Consider the following 13386-nt stretch of genomic DNA (forward strand, 5'->3'; position numbering starts at 1 on the left):
AATCTGGGAGAATCTCCCCTGTCTCAAAATCCTTCACTTTATCACATGGCAAAGTTTCCTTTGCCATACGGGGTCACATCCACACGCCCTGGGGATGTAATTCACATAACTGGGAGATAGGAAGAAGTTCTCTGGGGTCCTGGGCCCGTGGCAAGACTTGGCCAAGCTCTGGACTGACTTCAGCCAGTGTCCAGCCCAGGCGGACTGCATGCACCACCTGAGCACCCTGCTGTCACCGCGTGGTGGCACCAGGCCCTCTTGGTCTGCCCGGTCAGAGTCTGAGGGCACAGTCCATGTCTCATTCTGTTACACCCCCAGGGCCCAGCATGTGGCAGGCGCCAGCTTGGTTGTGTGTTTGTGCAGGCAGGCAGGCACTGATGTGCGGTGTGTGTCCTTTTAGGCCATGGTGAGTGTCACTGCGGAGAATGCAAGTGCAACGCAGGTTATATCGGGGACAACTGTAACTGCTCGACGGACATCAGCACGTGCCAGGCCAGGGATGGCCACATCTGCAGCGACCGTGGGCACTGCGTCTGCGGGCAGTGCCAGTGCACAGAGCCAGGGGCCTTTGGGGAGACATGTGAGAAGTGCCCAACCTGCCCTGATGCCTGCAGCACCAAGAGGTAAAGCCCCCACCCCAGCGTCTCCCCCAGACCATCCTGCCATCTGGCCAGTCAGCCTCTGGGGCCACCAGCCTCTCACTCCCCATCTCCCACACCTTGCCCATGCAGACTTGCAGGGGAGTGAAACTCTTACTCACATGAACTCGAATAGGGCCTTTGAAGCTCTGGTTCCATGGAGATTTTGTAAAAACAAAACAAAAGCAAAACAGAAAAACAAAAAGCAAGACTGGGATTCAAGTTTAGAAATTACCGGATGACTAGGTTAAATGAAATTGAATTGTTTTGGTACCAAAATAGCATCTTCTTAGCCTTTAGTGTGTCACTGAGTGTTTCAAAAGGACATTCAGCATTCATCTTTCTTCCAAATGAATTTGACCCTCCCCATTAACATCAACCCAAACAGTGTTTCACAGGCCACCTTCCCTGTATAGAAAATACTGTTTTAAACAAAACATCATCAGAAGGTAAATCGGACAGGAGGGCCCCCGACCTAGATAAGGCATGCCAGGAACAAACTGTAGTGGCTTTTGAATTTTCTGCTCCATTTGTACAGATAATGGAGCGGGTCTCCGTGCTGCTGCTGAATGCAGAGATTGTCCAGATACAGGCTCCAGGCCTCCACTGACCCAGCCACAGGGTCACGTTCCCCAGTTGACCTCCTCGCAGCTCTGCCCTCCACATTCTGCCAGAGAACGAATGAGAGGGAATGAAAGAGAGCAGGGAGTTATGGCATCAGGAAAGCAAGAGTGACAGCTTGCCTTGATTTTGCTAGAGAAACAGCTGTGCCATCGTCATCCTTGTGCTGAGGGGCCAGGAGGGAGGAACAGAGATAATCAGAAACAAGTAATAATACAGACGTTGTTTCCTTTTGGCTGGGAAATGCAACTGTGCAATTTTTTTTGGCAGATATCCTTTCCAAATGCCTGGCCCAGGCTCCTAATGAGAGGAGGTCATGCTCCCCGAGTGGCTGGGGCTGCCGGTCAGTCTGAACTCAGAAATGTTCTGGGTGGCAGAGCCCCTGTCTGGACGTTTGCCACAAATAATCCAGGCGTGGGTAATTGAAAGCTGGCCGCAGATGGAGAGACAAGATAGACAGGGCCAGATTTTATTTTGTGTAATTAGAGGGAAGCCAGGCAGAGTAAGGGAAAAGAAACACAGATCCACTGTTGACCTGCTAAAAATGGAGAAACAGCAGAAATGCAAATGGAAACATCCCAGGGGAGGAGGTTAGGATCCTGGATCTGGAGCCCAAATAGCTATGGCCATCTGAGCCTGGACTCTCGGCCATTATCAACATGGAATGCCTGAGGGAGGCGCCCTCCCCCCAGCTCCCACCAGCAGAACCGTTTTGAGTGCGTGCTCCCAGACCTTGGGGCATGTGAGGCTGTTGGGAGGTGGGGATGAAGCTAGGACAATACGCGTGGAACCAATAAAACCTGTTTCTTCCCCTTCCTCTGGAGCAGCAAGGCAATAAAGGATTGGCTTAGGTCAGTTAAAAGCCTGCTTGGGAAGACAGCCTTAGCTTTAAATGTTTAAAGCATTCATTTCCAAGAAGACATGGACTTGGTTTGTTGTCTATTAAGCAACACCAAAGGAGCAAGGAGAGCAAAGAGATGCCATCAGGGAACCTTCTTACATGTCTCTGGGCCACACTGACACTGCCTCTTTCACAGCCTACTTGTAACTTAAAAAAAAAAAGAAGTCCCTTTGATAGTGCCTTATTTCAGGCTGTTCTTCTCACCGCTTTGTTGAGAACCACCAGGTTTTCAATGCCTTATGTCCTTTCACCGCCACCCCCCCCCCTGCCCCCGCCACAGGCAATATCCACTTTCTAGAACTAACCAAACACACCCTTCACCTTGGGTGAGTTCATATTCAGCCTCAGCTGATTTCAATTAACAGACTCCCTGAGCAGAGTCTGTCTCAGCAGCTTGCTTGTTTAAAGGCCAGACTTATTTTAATACGTGACTACAGTAAATCACAAGTTTCAACCCAGTGCGAGGAGCACACGGGTTAAACTGATTTGCCGGTGTGGATGATGAAGGAATGTTCCCTGGAAGCAGCCCTGTCGTTTCCTGACTACAGGACGTGCAGGTGGAAGCTTCTGTGGTGAGTCCTAGTGGAGATGGGAAGCAAACACCTTTCTTTGCAGTGTGTTAATTGTGGGGTGGGGAGGGCAGCGGCATTAGTGTGAAGGACCAGAGCTGGAGCCAACCCTTCTTGGTGCCCAGCCAAGTCTCAGTACCCGCCCACTGGGCTATGGCCTCAGGGGAAATGCAGCAATTCTGACTTGTTTAACTCCAGAATGTTTCCATGAAGTCATTCCCGGGAGAGAGGAATTTTGTGGTTCATCCTGGGATGGTTGAATTCTTCAACCTATTAGAACCCTGGTAAGAAAGTCTTATCTGCTTTCTCTCCACGATCTCCTCAACGTTCAGAAAGCGGAGGAAGGACTTGGGGAGGGACTTGATGAAGAGGCAGGGCTCCTGGGTGCTGCACCCTGCTGCCTTTGATTCCTCATTTCCCTTGCCTGTGAAATAGGGCAACTTAATGAAACGCTCCCAGCTCCCTTCAGGCCTGGCATCCACTGCACAGTTTTTGCCCTGGAAATGTAGTAACTGGTTCCTCCATCCCAAGGAATTTTAAAATGAAAATGATAAATGTGATGCATGGTAGTTCTATTTCCTGCCATATTTTTGCCAGAGAGCCTTCCGGACACACAGCCCTGTTGGTCCCCATAGGCCTGTGGGGTATGGGCTGCTGTCCCCTGTGTCGCTGAGGCTCTGTAAGCTTCTGCCTCACCCCCGCCACACTCTGGTGCCAGGACACAGCTGCAAGGAGGCAGTGGCCCGCCCAACATGCTTAACTCTGAAGTCCTCACCCCATTTCCCGGAGGAGCCCCTGTTTTGAGGGTCTCTTCCCCCCTTGCAGGTCTCCGAGCACCATCACCTCAGAAAGGCCCTGCAACTTCACCATCAGCTGGCGATTTTGTTCCAACCCGCTTCTCCCTGGAGTTGAATTCTTGCCACCCCATTTATGGCCCCCCCCCAACAGTCCCCCAGAGGGGTTAGGGACCCTCTCTCCCCTCCACAACAATCTCAGTGAACTTTAGAGCTTGGCTCCCATACCACATGGGGTCTGTCTGGGAGGGGGAAGGGGGAAGGGGGAAGGGCCGAGAGTCTCCCAGACGGCGGTCCTCCGCCCTCACCTTTACTCAGTCCCTGGGAGACCAGGCTCCAGACCTAGAGATGCAGATTCCGTGGGTGTGGTGGAGGCCCCTGGCAGTGTGTCCTGAAATCCCACCCAGAGGAGTTAATGTGCAGGAGGGCTGAGAGCCCTGCCTGCGTGATGGTCTCCTGGTGGGGATCTTGGGAGTTGGAGCCATAGGGGTGTGAGGACCCCTCCTCAAGGCCAGGAACACTTTTTTATCATCAGAAGCTCCTTGTTTTGGGCAGACTCCTCAGGGAGGCATTTGATGCACCGGAGTGCAGGTGGATGTGGCTCCTGGTGTCAGAACTTGAAAGGCCTCCAGCCTGCAACTTGACATGGGGACCAGACACGTCTCTAAATTCACCTAGGCTCCTCCAGGGACCTTCAGGCTTCCCTGCATGAGGGCGACAGAGAGGACAGTAAGGCTAAACAACTGAAGATGGGAGAAGTTAAAGCTTCAGGGTCCTGAAGGAGGGCTGGGATCTGCACTCTTGGGGCATGTACACAGTTACATGTGTGGAGCTGATCCATAGCATTTAACACCCACATTTATTGCCTCTCTTCCAAAGAGACTGTGTCGAGTGCTTGCTGCTTCACTCGGGGAGCTCAGCTGACAACCAGACCTGCCAAAACCTGTGCAAGGATGAGGTGATCACACGGGTGGACACCATTGGTGAGTGCGGAGTGCCCTGGGTAGCCGGCCCCTTTTGGATCCTGGCAGACACGTAGAGACTATCCTGTGGGGATGATCTTCAGGGCTGCCTGGCAGACAGGATGGTAGTTTTAACCTTGAGTTAGGAAGTAGCCTCAGGTTCTTGGCGAGTCCTTGCTGGCTCCCCAAGAGGACTTGGGGTACCTGGGCTAGGGCACAGGTTCCAGGCTCTCCAGGTATAAGACCTCCCTGTTCATCAATGTCTGCCCTGTCCCTGGGCCCAGTCCTTTCTGAGCCACATCTACTCCCAGGCTTCCTGCGAAGTTGGTGTATTAGTTAGAATAAGTATTGTTAGTTGCCACAACAAACACACCCCAAACCTCAGTGACTTAACAAAATAGAAGTTGGTTTGTCACTCATTGAAAGCGAAGATGTTCCTAGTTGACAAGGCCTCCATTGGTCCTGAAAGGAGACCAGATACCCTCTCAATTTTGGTTCCACCCTCCCCCAGGTCCTCAGAATCCTCTCCATTGAGTCTACAAGTGGGGAGGACAGAGGGAAGGATTGGATGGGAGTTTTACATGGGCTGGACCTAGAAGGGTACATGTAACTTCCCCCCAGAATTCAGTCACCTGGCCACATTTACTGCGGGAATGGTGGGAAATACCATCCAGGTGTTCCCAGGAAGCTGGGAAACCATGTTTGGTGACTAGCTAGCCAGTCTGTGCCCCATTTGGCCTCAGCCCAGCACAGCTCTCTTGATGCTGCTGGCATCAGACAAGGCAGAGCTTGCATTCTGTCCAGAGGAACCCAGGATAGAATTCCTGCCGGTCTCTCTGCTCCTTGTTCCTGCCTCCCTGGTCCTGACTGATGCTCTGGCCAAATCATGGCAACCGAGTCGTGAATGCCATCAGCTCATACTCACTGAGCAACTACTGTGTGCCAGGGCTTGTATGGCACCTGGGAGCCAATGTGGAGCCCCCCACCCTCCCAGTCTGGCCTCTCATGCCAGTTTTCCTGCCCTGCTTCTGTCTTGTGGCTTGAGGCCTGGCTCGCAGCAAGTTTTGCCTGCAGACCTGGGCTGTTGTCCTGTGACTGGACACCCGCAGAAAGACAGGGTGATGCCTAACCTGACCCACTAACTAGTCCGTCGCTCTGGAGCAAGTCCTGCTGTTCACGCACAGCTGTGACCTGAATCAGCTGCTTCACAGAGAAAGTTTGTTTGAATTCAGCAGTTTTCCTTCCTTCCTTCCCCCAGGCTTTTTCACACACACACGGTCGCTCACAGTCGCTCACACTCAGCCAGGCGGGGCTTACTGTTGGGGTCTGAGAGGAAAAAAAGCCCAGGCCTCCGCGTCTGATAACCGCTCAAAACTGTCTGGTCCCAGGTGGAGCCTCCTTTGAGCCACAGGCTTACAGAGGGTGGAGCTGGAAGGCGTCCCATGTCACAACATAACCTGCAGTTATTATTCAGGACCCATGGGTCATTCCCTTATCACCCGCCTTCCTCTTACTTCACACTCTTCCCGGCTTCCTTCCCCCCTAGAAATCAGTCTAACCCTGACCCAGGGAAGCCTTAGACTGTGGATAATGCCTCGGGGGTGAGGAGGGTGATGCTTTCACCTCAGGTGACAGCCGTGTGGGGACAGCAGGTGTGAGGCAGTGTGAGGAAGGGAGCTTCTTCCCACGGGGAGCGAGGCAAGCAGTGTGCACCATCCTGGGGGCTGGGGAGGTGCAGTCTCTCACTCATCTCATCTCTTCGTGCGGCTCTCTCATTTCACATCTCAGGACAGCACTGCCAGCTCTCGGCCTCTGCAGCTGGCTCTCGGCCAGGGGACTCGAGTGTGAGCTCTCTCTCAGGCCTCCGCGGGCAGCAGGAGAGCCCCTTCTTTATCCAGTTCTATTGTCCTGTCCCGCCTGGCCATAGTGCGTCCTTTCCTTCCACATCCCCACAGTGAGCGCTGCAGAGGTTCCCTCGCGTGGAAGGGAGTTTGCATCCCTGGGGCAGTCTAACTCAGTGCTGGGCCTGCATTCTTGATGTGAGAGACTTGAACTCACTGTTAACGTCCCAGTCAGCCTCTCTGCACCCCTTTTCTTCTGGGGCAGGGTTTGGCTCCTCACCCCATCCCTCGGTGGCTCTGAGTTGCTCGGAGAGACACTCAGGACACTTCTGCCTGGTTTTCTTCCAGTGAAAGATGACCAGGAGGCAGTGCTCTGTTTCTACAAGACCGCCAAGGACTGTGTGATGATGTTCACCTACTCAGAGCTCCCCAGTGGGAAGTCCAACCTCACGGTCCTCAGGGAGCCAGGTGGGTGAGGGCTGGCCCTGTCTGCTCCCCCAGGGCACTTGGTTTCTGACGTATCACCCACCCTCTTTTCACCATCCTTTCCAAACTCCAGAGAGGGGAGGGACACAGTTCCCTGTGAAGATCAGGATCTGTGGGCCTTCTCTACCTGACTGCTGTAGTTCAGAAGGAAGATGACTGTTCATCTGGGGACCATCGCTGGGGCAGAGCTTGGGGCTGTGACTGGAGGGAATGGGAGTTATAGGAGGACAGGGCCCTGCCCTGGGGGAGTGTCTCATCTCAAAGGCAGGGGTCCGGGGGTGGCAGTGAGCACAGAACACGCTTAACCTATGTGGCTAACAGCAGTGTGAGTGTGCACGGCAGGTCCGGACCATCAGCGCTGGGCATCAGGGAGTCTGGGTACGTGCACGGCCCTGGCTGGGCTGCCGCTTCCTGGAGTGGCGTCCAGGAAGGGCAGAGCGCTGGGTGAACATTCCCACAAGTGCTGTGCCCAGCCGCTGAGGACGGCATGCTCTGACCCACATGGACAATTCTGCCTCATGCTCTGGGCCCAGGGACCAGTAGCCCTTTTCCTTGGGATAATTAGGGTTTCTGGTATGTCCCCTTTTATTCTTCTCTGGAGGAGGTTGGAGCGGGGATGGGGGTGCAGAAAAAGATCTGCTCTCTTGAGTTCACAGCACTGCAAACTGCTTCCACATGAGGCCAGACCACATAATGTGCCTTCCCGAGGCAGAGGCAGAGGGAAGGGTTGTGGTCTCAGCCCAGGATGCACGCCTGAAGAATGAGGTTTTGTTTCCAAGCGCTGTCTTTGTGGTTCTTTGAAAATAAGCACATTTGCTCCAAAGGCTCCACACTAAGGGCTTACAAATGTCGGCTGGCCCCCAGCCCAGCCCTTGCGGAACGGCTTCGTGAAACCTCCTGCTGCCTGCTCTACTCCCGAAACCATTTACATGAAAGTCGAGACGTGGTCCAGCATCCTGCACGGGAGGTGGGGCTGGGCTGAGGTGTGGGTGCTTCGAGTTGGGGGGATGCAGCCGTGCACAGGGTGTGTGGGGGAAAAGTGGAGCAGCCTCTAAATTCTCCTGGACTTTGCCCTCGATTTGCTGTGTGGCCTTGGGTCAGTCGCCAGCCTTCTTTGAATCTTTTACTTCATGTGCATTGGAGAAACCTGCCTGCCACCCACACCTCCCAGAAGCCATGTGAGGGTCTTATGAAGCACATGAAGGCCTCTGGGGAGAGCTGGTGGGCCTGAGGTTAGAGTGGGGGCATGGTGATGCCGGTGGCTTGCTCACTGTGCCCTGCTCCTCCAGAGTGTGGGACCGCCCCCAGTGCCATGACCATTCTCCTGGCCGTGGTCGGCAGCATCCTCCTGACTGGGTTTGCACTTCTGGTCATCTGGAAGCTGCTCGTCACCATCCACGACCGGAGAGAGTTCGCCAAGTTCCAGAGTGAGCGATCCAGGGCCCGCTATGAAATGGTATGCCTGTGGGAAGCAGAAAGTGGGAAGCATGTCAAGCTTAGGGGTCCAGCTGAGTTCAGGCAGAGGCCCCCTAGCACCTTTAGCATTCAGAACAAAGAAGCGAAGCCTGAGGGGTAGTGTGTACCCAGTTCTGAATGCCCTGCACAGAGCCCCACACCACGCCCAGGTCAGGAGGCTCACAAGCAGAGGTGCTGGGCACAGCCTGAGCAGGGGGAGTCTGGACAGAGCCCAGGAGGGGACCCCACATACCCACAGTCTATCGCAATGTCTGTGTGTGCCTTGCTTCCCCAAGCAGACTGCACGTCATCCAAGGACAGAGCACAGTGAGTGCCCCCTGAAGTCCTGTTCGTTTCTGTTAAAACTGGAAGGGACTTTAGAGACCATCTGATGGACAAGGTCCCTCATTTCAAAGATGGAGAGAGAAAGTTCAGGGAAGGGCGGGGCCGTTCCTGGCCAGTGGGTTGGAGGAGCAAGTCTTGCAGCACAAGGCAGGCGCCTCTACCAGCACACTGAGCCTGCTGCCTTCTTGGTGACTGACCCTGGAAGGGCCTCCAAACCTGTGTGTGTGCGAATGAGTGAGTGAGCTAACACATGTCCTCTTACCCTCCGTGTTCTCTAGGCTTCAAACCCTCTGTACAGAAAGCCCATCTCCACACACACTGTGGATTTCACCTTTAACAAGTTCAACAAATCCTACAATGGCACGGTGGACTGACAGCTCCTTCCGCTCAGAGGGCTGGAGGAGGTGAGTGGTCAAGCCAGAGACTGACACGCTCTGGACAGCTGCTCGGCTCGATCACTGCTCCCTGCTCCACCGAGTGCAGAGACCTTCCGGCAAGCCCGGGCAAGGAGCCCGTGCAGGAAGGCGCCCGGCTGTGCCGGCTGGCCACCCGTCCAAGCCTGGCCGCGGTACTCTCGGCTCTCCCCAGCACGTCCAGCTTGTTGTCTCAATGAACTACTGAGACGCTGGCCGCGTCCTCCTTCTGGGAGGGCTGGGCCTCAGATCTGGCCCCACGAGAAGGCTCTTGGGAGTGTCAAGAGTGTGTAAAATCCAGTCTGGCTTCGCTCGTGTTGATCATGTTTGTATGAAATAAAATGATCGTGCATTTATGTATAGTTCTGATTCCCGAGAATTACCTGCCTGGTGTCTCTGCCTCACACATGGGTGTTGGTGGTGGGATCGAGACGCCTGTTGAAGGCACATAGTTTGCAGATGTCAGCTTTCTTCTGTCCATGTTCATCTAGTACTTTTGTAATGAAAAGGAAAGAGATTGTTTGGGATTGAAAGTAAAGATTAAAACCAGATTTTGTGTTTGACACTCTTCATGACATGCACTTACCTTTCTGAAGTGGCCATGAATGGTGCCCCAGCAGGGACACCACACAAGTCAGTCCAATACTCCAGACCAGGGCTTGTCATTACAGAGCTCCATGCAGTACTCGGGGCATTCGGGGGTGGTGGCACTCCAGGGAGAGCTGAGCAGATGTCTTTGGACACTCCCAACTTTTACTTAGGTTCGAAACTGTGAAGATCACCCCTTTGGCTTCTTTCCCATTTCCCAGGTGCTAAGGCTGCAAATAGATTGTGCAGATGAAGAAGGGTCAAGATGTGGCTTCCACACAAAATGACTTGCACATTATAATAAGTTTCCTATCAGCTGTCCTTCCTGCAGGGCCCTTTAAGGCCGCTCTCTTTCCATATCTGAGTCAAATTATCTGATCCTATCCCCTGTTTATAGATGAGGAAACCTGGGCTTTCCCAGGTGTCATTAAGTGTAACTAATGACAAACTGTTACAAAGAACAGGCCTCACAAGCAAAGGTACCTGCTCCTTTTTGCAACATCTCTCACTAATCATTTAGCTGCCGCTGGCATCACTTCAAGGCTATGGGGCTTTCATTCCAGATTCATCTGTTCTGTCTTGGACCAAATTCCCTTTACTTCATTTTGGCAAACGCTAAGACAAATGTCTATTAGTAAACAGCCGTATTTATTACCTGGGGCAAATAGGAACAGATCCTGTGATTCCTTTGTTCTGTGTAATTAGGATGAAACAGAGACCTTGCTACTTGGTGCAGCTGCCTTAAATCCTTTTTGAAATAAAGCCAAATGTAGGTAAATATACAAAATGGACACAGGGTGGTTTTGTGACTTTTCCAAACCGAGAAAAATATGATTTCAGAAGAAACGTTGGATTTCTCTCTTGATTGTGGGTTTCCTGAAGACACAGTTGACTTGTTCAAAGTCTGATTTTCTACCAGGCCGTTCTATAAGGGCTCAGCATTCTTAAGCCATGGACAGAAAGGATGAGTTGCTCCAGGCTTCCACCTGAGGTGGAAGTTCGGGCTATTTCCTCAGTGACACCAGATGGCTGTTGCTCGCAGTGCCCTGCTGCCCCCTGCTGGAGGCTCTGGGGACGGCTGTTCAGAGACCTGACTTGAGATTCGGACCCCGTGTGTGATCCCCTTACTTACTTTTGGTGATTTGGCCAGGTCCTCACTGCCTCCTGTTAACACAGATAATGGAGCAAGAGCTGAGGGTGCTCTGGACCTTTGCTCTGCAAAGCTCTCGCAAACAGAGGGCCCATTGTTGCTGGGCTGTGGAAGCACACAGGTGAGAGGGAGCCTCCTAATGCAAAAGGACCTGCTGCTGTGTGGCCACCGGAGCGCCTGCAAGGAGCACATGCCTGGTGGTCTCTGGAAAACTCTTCACTGTTTTCTGTTTGGGCAGGTAATTAGTAACGTGTTTGTTGGAAAGGAAGAGTGGGGGGTGGCTATTTACCTTTGTAATCAATCTTTGTTGACAATACAGATTTCCAAATGGTACTTTATTAATTTTTAACAAGTTTTCTAATTGCAAAAGTAGTACATGGAAAAAATGAAAAAGAGATCAGAAGGAAAGTAAAAATCTTTTACAATCACAGCACACAGAGGCAATGACTCTTGTCCTTTTTGTGGACAAATCTCAGTCTTTTCTCCCTTGCATGTATGTGTGATTTTTACCAAATCGGAATTATGCTGTCACTTTTTAAGAGGACTGGGGATTCTCATTCCACTTGATTGACTAGTACTTAGTCAAATTAAAGTAACAGCTGCCTCTTCTGGGGTGGCATTTTTTTTTTAATTTGCTTAATTAGGTTCAAAGCTGGTGGTGATTATCGTGAAACTCGTGGGATGAATTTCAGGTAACAGCAAACAGATGGGGAGACCAGAGGGGCGGAGAGACGGTCCTTTTTTCTGTTCACATGACGTCTCTTAATTGAATAGCTCCTCCCTCTCTGGAGGGCTCTCATCATGTGGGGCTCCTGTTGCTTTTGAGAAGGGCAGCCTGGCAAGCTCAGCTTCTACGGGCCTTTGTGACTGGCTGGGATGGGGCGTGGAGTAGAGGAGGACAGCCGCATGGAGGACACTCAGGAGGAGGCAAGAGCCTCTGAAGCATCCTTGTGGACGTGTGGGGCCTGTTTGGGAGTCTTCCTGGCTGTGGCTGTCAGCATGCCCAGGTTGGGGGCTAAGAAGGCTTGGTGAGGTCTCTCCTGCGCTGACTTCTGTTTGCACCCAGCTCAGGGGCTCCTGGGTTCCCAGGAAGGACGTGGTTCCATTCTGATCCTCAGAGAAGTTTGTAAGTGAAGGCAGGACAATGAGAGAGACAGTTGAGCAGGTGGTGGTGCTAGGAAGGGAGAGCTCGTCTTTCTCAGCCCCCAGGGCTCCTCCCACTGAGCTTGTGGCTTTAGGGATGGTCACTGCCCAGCCGGCCCCGGCTGACAGCGCCACCTCCAGGACAGGCTGGTGATGGGTCACAGTGAGATAGATGGTCTTCGTGTCCAGATTGTGTCTCTGGAGTTCAGTGCTGGGATGTTTGATGCCTCATTTGTCATACCACGGGAATATATATCTAACTTCGGTGTCTGAAATTTTTGCTTTTGGTTGTTACTGGTATCTTGATCATCAAGAGGCTGGGAACTAAATGCCAGGAAATGGAACCTACCTCCAGTTCTTACTGAGATCCTGTCTTCTCCAATGAACTGCACCCCCTCCATGAGCCCCCTGCCATCTTCACCTGTCTCCCCTTCCACACATGCTTTCTGATCCTTCGATGTCCTGCTCTGTAGTGCTTTGTTTTAAGTGGCCTCGAATTCTTGTTGCAAACAGGCAAGCTCTAAGCTGTAGGTAACCATAGGGATGTGTGCTGTGGTGACCTTCTAGGAGAGGCGCTCTTGGTCATATTGTGTCGGGAACACCTTTGGTGTTCTAGTGAGCCTTTGTTAGAATAAGACTGACGTGTAAATAGGGGTCATACTAAAAAGCCTGGACCAGGCTTATCAGGGCAGTTGGTTACCATTTACCAGCTTAGTTTGACTTCAGAAACCCCTTGGAATACTCAATTACCGCCTCATTGGTTCTACCTGCATTGAATATCAAATGCCTGAAGCGAAAAGCAGCCTCTCTTCACGTGACCCTCACAGTAGTCCCACCTGGTGTTCAGAGAAGGTATTTCCCATCTTCCTAAGGAGCGAGTTGAGACCAGTCACTCTGGGAGAGGATTGGCACATGAGACCCCGGCTCTGTTTTGATGCTTTCTCCTCTGTGTTCACCTTTTGGGAAAGCAGGGCTGTCAGTGCTTATCTCAGAGCTCTGCTGTGTGACCGGAAGGCACACGTGTCTACTGAAATTAAGTAAATGTGTATGAAGAGATTATGTCCCTTCCCCTCCCTCTTAACGTCTTTTTCTCTCGTTTCCATTTCATCAGCATGTGTACCTGTGTGTTCACCAAAAATCGAGGTACTCTTTCTATTTAACACTTGAGGGAAGATGACAGCTGATACACATTTCATGATTCCTGGCACCAAAGTTCAGCAGTTTAAAGACTTTTCCATGGAGGTGACCATAGGTTGGTGCAGACGCTGGTTCAGGGCTCACCTCCCTGCTGGTTCAGCCAGCCCTGTGAGAATAGAATATTTGTATGAGCGGTTGTGTGTGCTGGTTGATATTCACATCCTGGCCTGTGCCCATAAAACAAGAAACCTACACTGAACAGAACACACCGTCAACTGAGGGTTGTGGGTCGCATCCTATGTGAGGATCCGCAGCAGAGCTGGGCAGAGGTCCCAGGAGAGAC

General features: G+C 52.2%; 1 protein-coding gene across 1 annotated transcript in view; it reads left to right on the top strand.

Annotated features, from left to right (window-relative positions):
* The window catches only part of ITGB5 (integrin subunit beta 5), a 108599-nt gene extending 99212 nt beyond the window's left edge, over positions 1–9387 (top strand). Inside the window, exons 11-15 of the mRNA XM_061166979.1 lie at positions 401–623; positions 4403–4506; positions 6675–6794; positions 8102–8268; positions 8891–9387. Of these exons, the coding sequence (XP_061022962.1) occupies positions 401–623; positions 4403–4506; positions 6675–6794; positions 8102–8268; positions 8891–8986 (710 nt within the window). The 3' untranslated portion in view covers positions 8987–9387. The remainder of the gene's footprint in view (positions 1–400; positions 624–4402; positions 4507–6674; positions 6795–8101; positions 8269–8890) is intronic.
* The last annotated feature ends 3999 nt before the right edge of the window (positions 9388–13386 follow it).

The sequence above is a fragment of the Dama dama genome, chromosome 19, assembly GCF_033118175.1.
Source record: "Dama dama isolate Ldn47 chromosome 19, ASM3311817v1, whole genome shotgun sequence".
In the NCBI taxonomy this organism is placed as follows: Eukaryota; Metazoa; Chordata; class Mammalia; order Artiodactyla; family Cervidae; genus Dama; species Dama dama.